Source organism: Camelina sativa, chromosome 16 (assembly GCF_000633955.1).
Source record: "Camelina sativa cultivar DH55 chromosome 16, Cs, whole genome shotgun sequence".
Classification (NCBI taxonomy): Eukaryota; Viridiplantae; Streptophyta; class Magnoliopsida; order Brassicales; family Brassicaceae; genus Camelina; species Camelina sativa.
In genome coordinates, this window is record NC_025700.1 from 5,742,404 (window position 1) to 5,760,202 (window position 17,799).

General features: G+C 38.7%; 1 protein-coding gene and 2 pseudogenes across 1 annotated transcript; 2 read left to right on the forward strand and 1 right to left on the reverse strand.

Annotated features, from left to right (window-relative positions):
- On the forward strand, nt 15-4,681 carry LOC104753403 (uncharacterized protein At3g43530-like). Its single transcript, XM_010475663.2, has 6 exons — nt 15-162; nt 510-660; nt 792-1,517; nt 1,597-1,764; nt 1,874-2,398; nt 4,580-4,681. The coding sequence occupies exons 2-6, from the start codon at nt 517-519 to the stop codon at nt 4,679-4,681; spliced, it is 1,665 nt and encodes a 554-aa protein (XP_010473965.2). The 5' UTR covers nt 15-162; nt 510-516.
- Nucleotides 10,877-13,398, forward strand: LOC104753404 (annotated as a pseudogene).
- On the reverse strand, nt 13,844-16,056 carry LOC104753405 (annotated as a pseudogene).

Below are 17,799 nucleotides of genomic sequence, written 5' to 3' on the forward strand. Positions count from 1 at the left end.
CCCACCCAAACCCACAAAATTCGGACAATCCAGTTGAAATCGGATCTCTCCTTTAACTACCCAACTTTTCGAATTCCTTCATTCACGACTCCACTCTCCCTCGTTCAATTCCCGTTAATTATTCTTCTCCCTCAAGTGCAACTAAGGATAACTCGATTCTGGGTAAGTTGAAATAGGTTGGGGTTTTTCGAATTTGGGTTATTTGTTTTTCAAAATCGGGTAATATGGGTTTCGATTTTCGATAATTTGGTTTTCAATTTTGGGGTTTTGTCGATTTTTTTCATGTGTTGATTCCTCAGAACGTTGAAAGTCATCAGATTTTGGGGCGTTTGTTTTATGTTCAATTTGGTTTGTGGAAAAGCTTGGAACAAACGTCTGTTTCATCAGATTATGTTCAATTCTGATGAAACAAAGTCCTCAAAACGTTTGTTTCATCAGATTATGTTCAATTTGGTTTGTGGAAGTTGAAGTTGAAATCAGTTGTTGTTTTTTGTGTGCATGTGTGGAAGAATCATAATGGTTCGTACAAAGAACCCAAGCTATGTGGAAAAATCGAATCCCCCAGCAGATCTCGAAGAAGAAGCAACTCGTGGAGATGAATCAGAACGTGATTCCGATAAAACGGACTCAATTGAGAAGTCAAATGATAAGGATTCATCGGTAAGTATCTCTCCCTATATTGGTATAACCGTATAAGAATTCGTTCTAAAAAGTATAACTGTATAACTTGGTATAACTTAGAAAGGGTATAACTTAGAAAAACTTGGTATAACTAGATATGTGTCTTGCAGGAATCTGAGGATGAATCCGATGTAATGCAACCTTTGAGTATGTACTTTGATTACTCCCAGTATACGAAGCCTTTCAAGATGTCTGGAAAGTGTTATATTTCAGAGGCGGTAAACTTATTAGGCGGTCATCTTAAGGAAGAGGAGTTGGATTGGTTCTTAGGGCACCCACAGTTCAAGCATTTCTTCCATATGCCTAAGGATTCGAATCATAAGTTGATGGGTATGTGGATGTTGTTGCTTCGCACAGCGCATTTGGAGAAGAAAAATGAATGCTGGTTCATTGTTAATGGGACTCCCATCCGGTATTCTCTCCGAGAAATGGCAATCATTTCTGGGTTATATTGCCATCAGTATCCAAAATTCAAGGATGGTTTGGGCAGTTTAAATTTTGCTCGGAAGCAATTTAAAGGTGGACAAATAATACAATATGGAGATGTCAAAGCGAAGCTACTTTCGATGAAGAAACTTTCAGAGGATCGTTTGAAGATGGCCGTACTGTATTTTTTATCTAGCGTCATCATAGGGAAGAAAAAGGGTGGAAAGAATGCACCCTCTGTGGAGCCTTTCTTTCTTAGAGCTGTGGATGATCTTGATTTGTGTAGAACATTCCCTTGGGGTCGAATGGCATTTGATGAGAACATGAAAGACATCTTTCATTTGATGGGACACTTTGGTGGAGTTGTGGGTCCACAGTGGGTCTTTCCTAGTTTCATCATTCCTTTGGAGGTAATTACTAGTTTTCAAAATGTACAACTTAGTATAACTGGATCCAACTAAACATTGAATGTTCTTGTGTTGTGTGTAGCTTCTTGCGTTTGAAGCAATTCCTGTGCTAAAGAACACCTTCCGAGAAGACGTTTCTGATTCACATGCACACCGTAACTGTCCTCGGATGTGCAAGATGAAGTTTAAAGCAAGTAAGAAGAAAGGTTTTTCTTTGAAAGAAATATATGACCAACTTGGTACAACTAAGGTTAGTTATTCATATTCATTATTTATGTAAATTACTTATCAGATTCATTATTTATGTAACATTGGTTGATAGGAGATTGATAGTATGTTATGTTTGTTTATTTTGACAGGAGATTGATAGTATGTTAACTCCAACTCCTCGGGAGGCACGCCTTTTAGCCATGATCATAGATGAGGATGGTGGCTGTGATGATGCGGATGATCCAGTTGCTGATGGTTGGAGCAAACGTTTAATTGAAAAGCACAAGTCAATTTGGTTTGAAGAGCTTCACAACCTAGATGTGGCCGCCCGATCATTTGAGGCAAATCCGGTGATTGAGAATGTGGATCCGGATGATGTGGATCCGAATGATGTGGCTAAGGATGATGCGAATTCGGAGAATGATATGGTAGGAGGTAGCTTGATTCAGCTAAGAGCTAGCTTGATTCAGCTAGAAGATCTGGTGAAGAAGGGGTTTAAGGAAATCAACGAAAAATTTGATGACATGGATGCTAGGATCAAATCGGTGGAAACATATGTGAACTGGGAAAGAAATGGAGAAGGAGTTTTTCCAAGCGAGGAATTTGGTGCAAATGAGTGTGACGGAGTTGGTGCAAATGAGGCTATAGAGGAGGAGAAGGCCGAGAAGGAGAAGGCCGAGAGGGAGAAGGCCGAGAAGGAGAAGGCCGAAAAGGAGAAGGCCGAGAAGGAGAAGGCCGAGAAGGAGAAGGCCGAGAGGGAGAAAGCCGAAAAGGAGAAGGCCGAAAAGGAGAAGGCCGAGAAGGAGAAGGCCGAGAAGGAGAAGGCCGAGAAGGAGAAGGCCGAGAAGGAGAAGGCCGAGAAGGAGAAGGCCGAGAAGGAGAAGGCCGAGAAGGAGAAGGCCGAGAAGGAGAAGGCCGAGAAGGAGAAGGCCGAGAAGGAGAAGGCCGAGAAGGAGAAGGCCGAGAAGGAGAAGGCCGAGAAGGAGAAGGCCGAGAAGGAGAAGGCCGAGAAGGAGAAGGCCGAGAAGGAGAAGGCCGAGAAGGAGAAGGCCGAGAAGGAGAAGGCCGAGAAGGAGAAGGCCGAGAAGGAGAAGGCCGAGAAGGAGAAGGCCGAGAAGGAGAAGGCCGAGAAGGAGAAGGCCGAGAAGGAGAAGGCCGAGAAGGAGAAGGCCGAGAAGGAGAAGGCCGAGAAGGAGAAGGCCGAGAAGGAGAAGGCCGAGAAGGAGAAGGCCGAGAAGGAGAAGGCCGAGAAGGAGAAGGCCGAGAAGGAGAAGGCCGAGAAGGAGAAGGCCGAGAAGGAGAAGGCCGAGAAGGAGAAGGCCGAGAAGGAGAAGGCCGAGAAGGAGAAGGCCGAGAAGGAGAAGGCCGAGAAGGAGAAGGCCGAGAAGGAGAAGGCCGAGAAGGAGAAGGCCGAGAAGGAGAAGGCCGAGAAGGAGAAGGCCGAGAAGGAGAAGGCCGAGAAGGAGAAGGCCGAGAAGGAGAAGGCCGAGAAGGAGAAGGCCGAGAAGGAGAAGGCCGAGAAGGAGAAGGCCGAGAAGGAGAAGGCCGAGAAGGAGAAGGCCGAGAAGGAGAAGGCCGAGAAGGAGAAGGCCGAGAAGGAGAAGGCCGAGAAGGAGAAGGCCGAGAAGGAGAAGGCCGAGAAGGAGAAGGCCGAGAAGGAGAAGGCCGAGAAGGAGAAGGCCGAAAAGGAGAAGGCCGAGAAGGAGAAGGCCGAGAAGGAGAAGGCCGAGAAGGAGAAGGCCGAGAAGGAGAAGGCCGAGAGGGAGAAAGCCGAAAAGGAGAAGGCTGAAAAGGAGAAGGCCGAGAAGGAGAAGGTCGAGAAGGAGAAGGCCGAGAAGGAGAAGGCCGAGAAGGAGAAGGCCGAGAAGGAGAAGGCCGAGAAGGAGAAGGCCGAGAAGGAGAAGGCCGAGAAGGAGAAGGCCGAGAAGGAGAAGGCCGAGAAGGAGAAGGCCGAGAAGGAGAAGGCCGAGAAGGAGAAGGCCGAGAAGGAGAAGGCCGAGAAGGAGAAGGCCGAGAAGGAGAAGGCCGAGAAGGAGAAGGCCGAGAGGGAGAAAGCCGAAAAGGAGAAGGCTGAAAAGGAGAAGGCGGAGAAGGAGAAGGCTGAGAGGGAGAAAGCCGAGAGGGAGAAGGCCGAGAGGGAGAAGGCCGAGAGGGAGAAGGCCGAGAGGGAGAAGGCCGAGAGGGAGAAGGCCGAGAGGGAGAAGGCCGAGAGGGAGAAGGCCGAGAGGGAGAAGGCCGAGAGGGAGAAGGCCGAGAGGGAGAAGGCCGAGAGGGAGAAGGCCGAGAGGGAGAAGGCCGAGAGGGAGAAGGCCGAGAGGGAGAAGGCCGAGAGGGAGAAGGCCGAGAGGGAGAAGGCCGAGAGGGAGAAGGCCGAGAGGGAGAAGGCCGAGAGGGAGAAGGCCGAGAGGGAGAAGGCCGAGAGGGAGAAGGCCGAGAAGGAGAAGGCCGAGAGGGAGAAGGCCGAGAGGGAGAAGGCCGAGAGGGAGAAGGATCCAATGGAGAAGGATCCAATGGAGAAGGATCCAATGGAGAAGGATCCAGTGGAGAAGGATCTAGTGAGATACGAGAGAAAAAAGAGAACAAGAGAAGGATCCAGTGGAGAACAACTTGGTACAAAGGTGAAGATTATAAGTAAGAAGGGGACGGGACCTTCTGTTGTCGTAAGGAGTCCTATTATAACAAGGCAGAAGCCCTCCAAAAAGTAATGAGCATGTAATCTTGTATGAGTCAGTATGTGAACTCTTTGGTTGTTTTTATGTTTTTTGTTAAGTACTCGGAATGTTTAACTAGGTACAACTCTGTTTTTTTAAGTACAACTCTATGTTTTTAAGTACAACTTGGTTGGAATGTTAAAGGCAGTATGTGAACTCTTTGTGTGTTTAAGCAGACAAAATAACACACAAGAACAAGACAAATTACCGGCAATCGTCAAATGGAACCAGACAAACGATCCTTAGTTATACCATTACAAAGAACAAGTTTTACTTAGTTGTACTATTAGAAAGTACTACGTAGTTGTACCATCTTCCAAGAACAAGTTCTACTTAGTTGTACCATCTTCCGAGACATACCACAAGAAGACATCCAAAAAAAACGAGAAAACAGATCTGCTTAATTTTCTTCATATCTCTGCTCCTATCCATCTTCAGCTGTCTAACTTCTTCTTCGAGGACACCCACTTGAAAATCTAATTGTTGTACTTCATCCACCAATGCCTCATCCACCCATTTAAATACATGTGTGTCGTTGACAAGCTACATATAAGACAGAAATTGGTAAATAAATGTAAGAGATAATCAACGAATATTAGAATATATTTACCTTTCTTTGTGCTGCATACGCACAACGGTAGTAGCGACGACAAGGGTTTGAGATCGAGTGAGAGATTATCTCAACTACTGCCGAACCACAATGACATTTTTTTTGGATGCCTGGAAACCTTACTCGATTAGAGGAATTGCCACATGAGGTCCTCGATGCTCCAGAATCGTAGCTCATTTCAAGATTTGAGATGACCCAGAAATCGCAAACCCTAACTAGGAAAGAGAGGAAGAGAAATGATTTTTTTTGTAGGAACCCAGAAATCGCAAGAGAGGGAGAGAAATGGTTTTTTTTTTTGACCCAGAAATCGCAAAATCGAGCCTAAACCCGCCCTAGCATACTTGGCTTCAATTTTAATTTTTCAAAAATTGAAATTTTGTTTGGGACACATAAAAAACACGTGTAGCCGCCAATTTACACACGTGTAGCCGCCAATTTACACATGTGTAGCCGCCAAAATGCACTAGTTGTTCCAAGTTTTCAGATTGTACCGATCTTGACAAGTTGTACAATTCCGAATTTTTTATTGTTTTTAGTTATACCATGTCAAAACCCAATAATTTTAGTTGCACACATGGTTTACGGTTAATTGAGATACATTTACACATGTTCATGCGATCATATGTTTGAAAAGATAATTTCCTAAACTTTTGTAATTATATGTGGTTTACAACGACAAATGAACCCTTAAAGTATATGGTGTTTCATGGTAAACCTTGAATATGATGAAAATTGTTATGACAATTCTTTCTTTCAATTAGTTATATAATATTTTTGTTGTTAACAAATATCATATTTATTTTTATTTGAAAATTTATAAATAATATATATAATTATTTTTTTCAACTAACCTAAGGAAGATAATCACAATTTAACTGAAATAAGTTTTCCCATAAAGATAAGCAAACATGTCTATCAAGATAATCCAAAAAAACAAACACACACAAATGACAATAGTTGTACCGAGGAAAAAACAAGTTTTACTAAGTTCTCCAAATAAGAAACTAAGTCCGAGAACCCTCACTATCAAACCAGCTCCTACTCGAATTTTTCTTCTTCTTCCTGCGTCCATGTTCTCCGGCTGATGGAATCCTTTTTGTTGGTTTTCTTCCTCTTTTTGTGACATAAAACTTAGGAAGAACAATCTTAGCACGTACATCGTCAGGGACCATCCACATAGACATGATAGGAACTGGATATATCGTCCTCGAATACCCCAATGCCCACTGCTCCATCCAATAGTACTTACTACACAAGTCATGCAGTTGGATCTCATTACCAACGTTCCTTGCTGCTTCCATCGCAACAGCAATTGCATGCACACACGGATATCTGTCAATATCAAAATGTTTATAGTAGCACGTTTTCCTTCTCAGATCAACCACATAACTACTACCATCAACTCCAGTCACGCTGTATTCCAGAAAATAGCTGTTTAGTTCAGTCACTGGTAAGAGCTTTGCTTCAGAACACCTTGTGTGCATCAGTGTCTCAACAAAAGGGACTAGTTTCTGCTCTTTTGGAGTCTCTAAGGATATCTTCCTGTATTTGTTAAACCATTCAGCCACTTTACTAACAATCGCATCAATCATTGGTAATAACGGGTATGCCCTTGCAAATCGAAAGACACCATTGATAGATTCAACCGTATTAGTGGTGTCTATGTTGTATCTAGCTCCTGGAAAATAACATCGAGCCCATTTGTTCTGTCCTACATGATTATCAAGATAAGTACTTGCAGCTGGATACCTTCTGATAAAATCAGCATAGAGTTTCTCAAACTCAGGCTCTGTGTAAGCCTTAGCACATTCCATGAACTTCGTCGCAACTAAATCCCTGTTCACGTTTTTGCAGCTCAATTTAACATTCTGGGACAAATGATAAATACAATACCCATGATGAGATAACGGGTACACCGTATTTATTGACTTGATTAGGCTTTGATTTCTATCAGAACAGAAGACCAGTTCAGGACAATCTGGTACAACTGATTTCAATTTGCTGAAAAACCAGGTCCAACTTGTATCTTTCTCACCATCAACTACACCAAATGCAATCGGATAATGGTGATGATCCGGATCTTGAGCTGTAGCCACGATTAGTACTCCACCATAGACATTTTTAATACTTGTTGCATCAACAATGATCACCTTTCTCATAGCTTTGAAGCCTTCAATGCACGCTCCCAAGGCGAAGAACAAGTACTTAAACCTCTGTGCTTCATCCAATTCAACAAATGAAATTGTACTTGGGTTCATTGTCTGCAGCATGTGCATATAACAATGCACGAACTTAAAACTATCCTCTGGAGTACCGCGAAGATCATATGCAGCTAATTTTTTTCCTCTATTTGCGGTCGAGTAAGACACTTTAACACCAACTCTTGATTGAACCAAAGGGATGAGATTTTTGGGAGTTGGAGTGTCTATCAAACATGGGTAATCTTCACGCAAAACTGATGCAACTAAATGTGGTGTGCCTCTCCTTTTTCTCCTCATTGTACTTGTATCTGACCTCAAGCACGTATGCGTCTTGTTGTAAGTTCTGACCGAGAAACTGTCTGAATTCCCATTCCTCGCAGCTCGTAAAGACCACTTGCAACCCCTTTTAAATTCACAGCATTTAACCACAAACAACATAGTATCCGACTTCACAATAACAAACTCAAAACAGTTCTTGTGTGCAGCTTTTTCAACTAAATCTTTAACTGCTTGCTTGCTTTCAAATTCTTGACGTAAAGTCAAATCCAAACCATCTTCCCATTCACGATTTACAACTGGTGTGACCTCAGAACCTTCAATCATATCACAGTTATCTGCTATTGCTCGTTCTTCAGACTGTTCTTGATAAAGAACCATGTTCCCATCACTATTCTCCATCATCTCAAAACGTTCAGACGGCTCACCTTCATACATCGTGTTCTCATATGTCGCTCTACTACTTGAAATCAACTCCTCATTAAGTGAACAACCTACAGTCCCTCGACTTTGCTCATCCCCCTGATTTATTTCAACATCATTCACGACTTCCACATGCAAAACTTGGAATTGATCTGGATTCATTTCCAAATAACACATCTGATCATTATCATCATGTATGTGTATCAGTCTCTTAGGATGCACTGATTCGGGAACGTAACTCAATTTCAGCTCAGTCATAGTTTCATCAACCTTCGCCTTTCTGCATATTTTCTGCACCAATGCAGAATAACTGACCTCTTCAATAGATGTCTCCATTCTAAGAGATTGATGAACTTTTTCTCTTGAAATCCATCTTAGTTCATTTTCCCTTGTTGCATAATATCCCCCGTAATCAAAAACGATGATTATCCGACGATTATTATTCATTGTGCCTGAAATAAAAAAAAAAACTCACATTGGAACCTCTGTCGTGTAAATAGTATTACCAAGTTGTACCAAAATTGTATCAGTTGTACCCGTTTAAGTTGTACCAAACTATTACCAGTTGTACCCGTATCAGTTATACCTAGTCTACGAGTTGTACTACATCGACTCCACAAAATCACTATTTATTTCGGAATATTTTTACGATTCAGTTCGAATGAAGTGTTACAATCCACTTAGTATGCGACCCATTTCGACACTAATACAAATGAGAATAAATTGAATGAGCATTCAAGGTATATATCCTAATTGCTTTAGGATGAACCTCAAGAACCCTAATTGCATTGGTAAATAAATGTAAGAATATCACCTGAATCTTCTGCTTTGCTTTGCTGTTTGCTTCAATCCCAATCTTTTGCTTTCGTTTGGAATCAAATCGATTTCTATGGACTCGATTTGTATCGATTGGAAGGGGGAGAGGAGCAACAATGGGGGAGCGGGGACGAGATCGGGAGAGAGAGGGGAGAGAGAAGGAACCCGATTGGTGGAAAAAAATTGATGGGGTCCACATGTTTTTCTTTTTGATTTAGGGGTATATGTTGGTCCATATGTTGGTCAACCTTTGTCAAAGGGTACTTAGACCACAAAAGAGTATTGATGAATAAACTTTTGATTGCAAGGGTATTATAGAGTTTGGTCCAGTTTCATATCGACCTGTCTCATAATTCCTGGAAGGCATTTTTGGGCTTAAAAGCAAAGAAAATATTGAGGTCACATATAGAAAACCTGCTGATAATTACAAATATTAAGGCATTTTTTTTCCTTAAAGCTAATCTATCTATCAAACATAAATTAATTAATTACCCACTTGTTACCACAAATTGCATCAAGAGTATCTGACCACAAATATTTTTTTTGTAATATTTTACCACTAGTTATTTGGGGTAGCAACTAGCAAGTGGTAATCCTACTATATTAATTGGGAAGTACAAATATGAAACTAAACTTAAAATGTGTTAAAAGTTACATTCAATTGCCATTAGACCTACTTAATTAAGCTTAGTTAATTAATTTAATAAAGATAATTAATTAAAAAACAAAAAAAAAGTGCCAGATCAAATATAAAAATATCAAGAAAAATAAAAGAATATATTTTCTCTCTCAAATAAATTATTGACGAAAATTACTAAATATATTTTATAAAAATATAAACCAATCAGAATTTCAAAAACTAAGATTTTATATCCAAGTACACAATATAATTATTTAAATAACTAAATTTCGAAGATTTTGTTAAGATTTCAAATTATGATTCTCTTATCATCTTTACTTTCTTTTATTTACAAATTGTTTGGAATTTTCATATAATACTTATGATTAGTTAAATGCAGAATTTTTTCTACATATGTTGTGATTTGAATTTTTTAAAACGAAGATATGTTACTCAATCTAAGAAAATGTGTGTTTTAATTTCCACATTGACGGGTTGGTAAAACTGAATTTATATAGATGATAAATTAATAATTTTTATTTGTCACAATTATAATATTAAAACTATTACTTCATATTTCACAAAATAATGATGCAAATACAACAAACAAACAATATAAAACTGTAATATACGTCAAAAAATAAAATATTATAATATTCTAAAATAATTAGTATTCAAAAAGACTAATAGATTTACAGAACAATTAAAATAAATATCATCTCAAACAAAATAACTTTTAAAAAAAATATAACAATAATTTTTATTATTATATTAGAACTTTTTTTAAATGTTGATCCGTGCTTAAAGCACGGGATATCTCCTAGTTAATTAATTATGCTTGATAGATAAATTAGCTTTAAGGTAAAAAATGCCTTCATTAAGATTTGTAAAAATAAAATTACCACTTTATGGTAAATTTTTATTTTTTGTTATATAATTACCACTAATTTTCTTTTAAACAAAAAAAAATAAAAAATTAACATAAAGTTCTCAAATAAAAGTATCAAACTACATTAAAGTTTCAGATTTTGTGTGTTTATAGGTTAAAAACCAAAAACCTAAAAGCCGAACGAACTCCTAAAAAACTCCGAATAGTCCCACGTTGAAGTAAAAAAAGTATGGATCAGTTACCATGCAACTCCCACGTTGACGACGACGACGACCATGGTTGGACGAAAGTCGTGTCCCGGAAGAAAAAAAGTTCCGGCAGGAATGAACGACGGATCCTGACAGCAGATAAGATGGTTTCTGCTGACGTAAAGGATGAAACGAACAGTAGTGCCGGTTCGGCGGCGGGGAGGAATAATGAGAATCTGCCTAAAACTAAAAAGCCGAAACCGAACAAGGAGAAGAAACCGATAGTGAGGGCAGAAACACCTAACAATCCACAACCCAAGAAGAAGAAGAAGAAGAAGAAGAAGAAGAAGGAGGAGGAGATTCTGAGGGCAGAAACCCCTAAAAATCCACAACCCAAGTAGGAGGAGAAGAAGCCGATAATGTCTTTGTCCGAAGCTATGGCAAAGATCGACCATTCAAGTCTTGCGGCTCTACTCGCCGTATCATTGGTAAGTGCATCATGCAGCTGATGTAAAATTCAGCTCGATCCTTTTGTTTTAGTTACTTAAAAATCCATATATAACCCCACAAATCAAAATTCATTTTTTGTTTTTGTTAAATAGGAATCGTATTCGGATAGCCAGTGACTCAGCTATTACGATTTATGGATTACATCGGGAGACAACTTACCGAGGTGCAATTTCCATGGCTGGAGATGTTTCCTTTTGAGGGTACTTGGCCCAAGGTTATCGATGTCATGAATGTGAGCTGTTTCTTCTTTTTTTGGTTCAGATTTTGAAGTCTATGTTAGATTGTTGAAGCTGATTGATTATAAACTCTTTTTTTATATATCTATAAAACAGGTTCCGTTGTGTGATATTCCTGAACCTATCTCTAACACATCAGTCAGTTGGATCCTTCAAGTTCCAGTTATGACACTCTCTGGCTTTGTAGTGTGGGCGTTTGGTTGTACTATCACTCATTTGGAAGCACAACAAAAAGGTGCCAAATCTGGCAAGATCGGTGAACAACCTACTTCTCCCAAACTTCATGTAAACTTTTGCAATACCTTTCTCTCTTAATAATTCTCGCTTTCACTTATGTATTATGTGGTTGAATTACCTTTGTTTGACTAACTCCATAATTGTTCTCTTTGTTTTTCTTTTTCGATTAGATACCAATATTTGTTACATTGGCAATGGTAGTGCATTGGAGACCTGAAGCTTTGACTTATGCACTGCCGACTATTAGGGGGAGGCGTTATTTTCAAGGACAGGACAGGCTTCCGCTTACAGTTTGGATGATGGCTGTGGTTCGTGTTTTCCTTAATGTGAACTTTGGACCAAGAGTGTCGAAACTTGTGTGTTTTCTGTGATCTGTTGTATTATGAAATTCATTTGAACTGTAAAACTGTGGACAGGCCTCCCAGCATAATGTAGGTGCAGGGTTGTTTTCATGGGCGCACAACTTGTTACCAGTAGTGGGTAATACGAGCTGCAACCCTCAGTCAACGGATCTTATCCTGCAGTTGGTTGAGGAGTGAGTCGGAAGTTTTCTTTTGATTGATCTCCTTTGCTATATAATATTATAAACAATCATCTCATCTTTGTTTAATGCAATTTTCTTATCAGAATTGTTGCGGATCCAATGGCTTGGACGATGCGTAGGAACCAAGCTGCTATTGTGCATGAGCGAATGATTCCGCCTCCTTCATTTGAGATCTTGCTGCGGCTTACATTCTCTGCTTCATCTGCAAGAGTAAAAGTAAGTTAGTAATCTTTGGAATTCATAACAACACAAACCTTGATGCTTTTGTCTATTCTGATCACAAGCATGGTCTCTGTACGCACACAGGCTACAAAGAGGTTTGAGGCAGTTTATCCCTCTCTGAAGGAAGTGGCTCTTACCGGTGATCCAGGAAGCAAGGCAATGAAAGAAGTCATTCTACAGATTTTCTCTTTGTCTTTGAAATTAGCTGGAGAAGTGATATAGATCAGGTATGATAACACAAAGAAACTTGTTTAGTCTCAGAATACCCAAGAATCAATGTCTTCTTATGTCGTTGAGAACGTCGTGTTCTAGCCGCAATAAGGAAGTTGAGAGTTGAAAAGCTCTTCAATATTAATTCAATAAATCGTGAGTCTTTACAACCATAGAGGTTAGCTTATATAGCTAACACAAATCCTAATCCAAAGAGGATTCGAACCTATCTAGAGCTTAAATAAATCATAATTTAAAAGAAAACCAAACCGATAATATCCTAATAGAAAATAAAAGTAAAACCAAAACATAAGAGGAATGATCCTGCATCAAGAAGGTATACATATACTAGCTAGTAACAAACACTTTTGAATCCTTGACAGTTCTAATGTGTTACTGTTGTGTCACAGGAAATCCTGCTTTAGCCTAGGAAGCTACAGCAATAGCTATCTGGTGTGTCACCGAAAATATTGATTGCTGCAAGCACTGGGACAGTCTCTATACGAAGAATATAGAAGCTAGTGTTGCTCTTCTTAAAAAGCTTGTCGACGAATGGAAGGATCATTCCCTCAAACTATTCTCATCAGCGAGAAATTTTTTCACTGTCACTGAAACTATGGAGAGCTTCAGGCTAAAAGTTAATACCTCCTACTCTTCTAAGCTTTAAATTAATTTCACCTTTTTACCTCAGTTGTAATTTCATCTCTGACTTAAACTGTTGTGATATTTTTTTAAGAACGAAAAAGCCATCACTGAAGGAGGAGCGAATGCTTCTCTTTACAAAGAAGCTGACAAGTCCTGCAAATTTATCTCGCGGAGAATCTCCCATGTATGGTTCAAACATTACTGCCTCGAAGCTACTGCTGTGGTTCTAGCTGTAGCTGGAGGACTAGCTACTGCTGCAGCTGTAGCTGCTGCAGGAGTAGCAACATTTGCTGCAGGTGTTCTATTTTTCAACCCGGAGCTTAGGGACCTCTGGTGAACTCATTGGATCTGCAGCTATACGTCAATGCAATCACCACAGCATTAAACAACTTCTTGTTGATCATGTTAATAATTTATAGTGGTTCACCTTCAACGGGAGAGCTTTTTCCACTTTTTGCTACTGTATAATTCACTAAAATCAAAGATATTTGCCTGCTACAAGTTCTCTCAATCTCTCAAAGATAATCATAAGAAACAGTTACAAAGAATTCATCTAAAAGTAAAACCCAATACTAACAAGTATGAGGCGAAATTATCTGGAATAGTACTCTTAATAAAACGTTTTTAAACAACCAATACGTACTCTTAATAAAATTGTTTTAAGACAATGTTAAGACAACTTAAACTTATATCAGACAATCTCAAACCCCACTCCATGTTTCTCTCGTAGTTGTTTAATGCTTTGGTGATTGCATTGACGTATAGCTGTAGATCCAATGAGTTCACCAGAAGTTCTTAAGCTCTGGGTTGAAAGATAGAACAACTGCAGCAGTGGCTCCTGCTCCTGCAGCAGCTAGAACCACAGCAGTAGCTTTGAGGCAGTAATGTTTGTATCTTCCATAGGAGAGTCTCCGCGAGATCAATTTGCAGGACTTGTCAGCCTCTTTGTAAAGAGAAGCATTGGCTTTTCCTTTAGTGATGGCTTTTTCGTTCTAAAAAATATCACAACAGCTTTAATTCAGAGATGAAACTACAAGAGGGAAGGGTGAAATAAGTTTAGCTTAGAAGAGTAAGAGGTATTACTTTCAGCCTGAAGCTCTTAATAGTTTTACTGAGAGTGAGAGTATTTGTCGGCGATGATAATAGTTTGAGGGAAAGATACTTCCATTCGTCCACAAGATTTTTAAGAAGAGCAACACTGGCTTCTATATTCTTCGTATAGAGACTGTCCCAGTCCTTGCTGCAATCAATGTTTTCAGTTACAGACCAGATAGCTATTGCAGTAGCTTCCTTGGCTAAATCAGGGTTTCCTGTGACAATAGTAACACATTAGAATGAGAAGCAGAAACGTCTCGGATTCGAGGTTTGTGTTACTAATATATATACCTTCTCCAGCTAATTTTAAAGACAAAGAGAAAATCTGTAGAATGACTTCTTTCATTGCCTTGCTTCCTGGGTCACCGGTAAGAGCCACTTCCTTCAGAGAGGAATAAACTGCCTCAAACCTCCCTGTAGCCTGTGTGCGTACAGAGACCATGCTTGTGACCAGAATCGAAAAAAGCATCAAGGTTTGTGTTGTTATGAATTCCAAATATTACTAACTTACTTTTACTCTTGCAGATGAAGCAGGGAATGTAAGCCGCAGCAAGATCTCAAATGAAGGAGGCGGAATCATTCGCTCATGCACAATAACAGCTTGGTTCCTACGGATCGTCCAAGCCATTGGATGCGCCACAATACTGACAGGATAAGAAAATTGCATAAAACAAAGATGAGATGATTGTTTATATTATATAGCAAAGGAGATCAATCAAAAGAAAACTTCCGACTCACTACTCAACCAACTGAAGGATGAGATCCCTTGACTGACGGTTGCAGCTCGTATTACCCACTACTGGTAACAAGTTGTGCGCCCATGAAAGCAACCCTGCACCTAAATTACCCTGGGAGGCCTGTCGACATGTTAACAGTTCAAATGAATTTCATAATACAACATAACACAGATACACACAAGTTTCGACACTCTTGGTCCTAAGTTCAGATAAGGGAAAACACGAACCACAGCCATCGTCCAAACTGAAAGCGGAAGCCTGTCCTGTCCTTGAAAAAAATGGCTCTCCCTAATAGGCTCCAATGCTCTCTTACGCAATACCATTGCTAATGTAACAAATATTGGCATCTAATTGGAAAAAGAAAAACAAAGAGAGCATAATGGAGTTAGTCACACAAAGGTAATTCAACCACATCATAATACATATAAGTGAAAGCGACAATTATTAAGAGAAAGGTATTGCAAAAGTTTACATGAGGTTTGGGAGAAGTAGGTTGTTCACCAATCTTGCCAGATTTGGCACCTTTTTGTTGTGCTTCCAAATGAACGATAGTAGTACAAAACGCCCACTCTACAAAGCCAGAGAGTGTCACCATTGGAACTTGAAGGATCCAACTGACTGATGTGTTAAAGATAGGTTCAGGAATATCACACAATGGAACCTGTTTATATATGAAAAAAGAGTTTATAAACAATCAGCTTCAACAATCTAACATAGACTTCAAAATCTCTGAACCAAAAAAGAAGAAACAGCTCACATTCATGACATCGATAAGCTTGGGCCAAGTACCCTCCAAAGGAAACATCTTCAGCCATGGGAATTGCACCTGGTAAGTTGTCTCCCGATGAAATCCATAAATCTTAATAGCTGAATCTCTGGCAATTTCGAATACAATTATAAAAAAAAATGGATTTTGAAGTAACTAAAACACAAGGATCGAGCTGAATTTTACATCAGCTGCATGATGCACTTACCAATGATACGGCGAGGAAAGCCGCAAGACTTGAATGGTCGATCTTTGCCATAGCTTCGGACAAAGACACTATCGGTTTCTTCTCCTTGTTCGGTTTCGGCTTTTTAGTTTTAGGCAGTTTCTCATTATTCCTCCCCCCCGCCGCACCGACACTACTGTTCGTTTCATCCTTTACATCAGCAGAAACCATCTTATTCGCCGTCAGGATCCGTCGTTCATTCCTGCCGGAAAATTTGTTCTTCCGGGACACGACTTTCGTCCAACCATGGTCGTCGTCGTCGTCATCAACGTGGGAGTTGCATGGTAATTGATCCATACTTTTTTGACTTCAACTCGGATTTTTTTTTTGAGATTAGGAATTGGTTCGGCTTTTTAGGTTTTTCGTTTTTAACGTATAAAAACCATACCAAAAACAAAACAAAAATATGAAAATTTAATGTAGTAGTTTGATACTTTTATTTGAGAACTTTATGTTAATTTTTTTTTTGTTGACAAGAAAATTAGTGGTAACAAGTGGTAATTATATAACAAAAAATAAAAATTTACCATAAAGTGGTACTTTTACGTTTACAAATCTTAACGAAGGCTTTTTTTTACCTTAAAGCTAATTTATGATTTATCTATCAAGCACAAATTAATTAGTTACCACTTGTTACCACAAATTGCATCAAGGGTATTTTACCACAAATATAAGTTAGCTACAAGGTAAAAATGCCTTAATATTAAAACACTTTTTCATATGATACAAAATTTACATCAATAAAAACAGATGTTAATATAATTCATTTTTGCTGAAAAAAAAAACAGATGTTAATTTACACTAACGGGAATTAAAAACCACTTATGTAAATTGATTTACATCATTTTATTTCTAATACAGTTACTTATTTATTTATTGTCAAAAAAAACCAAGGAAAGAACTAATGAATTAAAGTATTTACTTATTTTTTTTTCCGTTGGTAGTTAAGGATGGATTTTTACAATCCCACATCGACAACTTCTCAAGGAGTAATGAGAAATTATCTATTATAAATACTTAAACCTATTTGCCAACACTTAAGTTTAGTGGGGATAACAACTAATTGTTGGCCCCATCATAAATATAATAGAAATAATATATATTATAAATTATCAATAGAATATATAAACAAATATAATTGCAAATATAAATAAAGAAATATTATACTAAAAAAAATATTATTTTCATCTAATTTATTACAATATTAATTTTAGCGGCAGGATTTCAAAAATGATATAACTATTTTACATTAGTTTTGATAAACGATGTAAATATTTTGTATTAATTTAGTAAAAATGATATAAGATTTGCAATATCTTTTATAAGTGATGCAAATGAACATCAATTCAGTAATTGAAACAAACAATTATTTCAATCGATATAAATTATTTGAATCAACAAAATATAAATTATTTATTTGAGTGATGCAAATTATTTTAACATCATTTAATCATGATACAAATAAATAAAATAAATGATGTAAAACCATTTTTTTTTGTAGTGTGTTATGGTGTTTTAATGGAAGTACTTTATGACATAGTATGTCTCCATTAACAATCTTGGGAACTTAGCAGCAAAGAACTGGTCTAACCCTTCAAGATTGCAAGGTCCGTGTCATGGTACTGAAATTGGTCATTAGCTTCTTGTAAAAAAGTAAGCCTTATCTCAGATTCCCAAAACATTGGACGAAGCAGAGCTTCTGATGCACTATGCCTCTTAGTGATCATTTTGTTTAATGATTTAGAAAACAAATTCAATCTCTAATGTGTCACTTGCAGGCCTAGTGCATCAGAAGCTCTGCTCCATCATAGATTCAACCAAAAAATATTCCCTCGCATTTAGACATTTATGAATTTAGTTAGTGTTTTCATTATCAACCTAGACCACAATGTTGCTCTGCTCTTACATTAATTT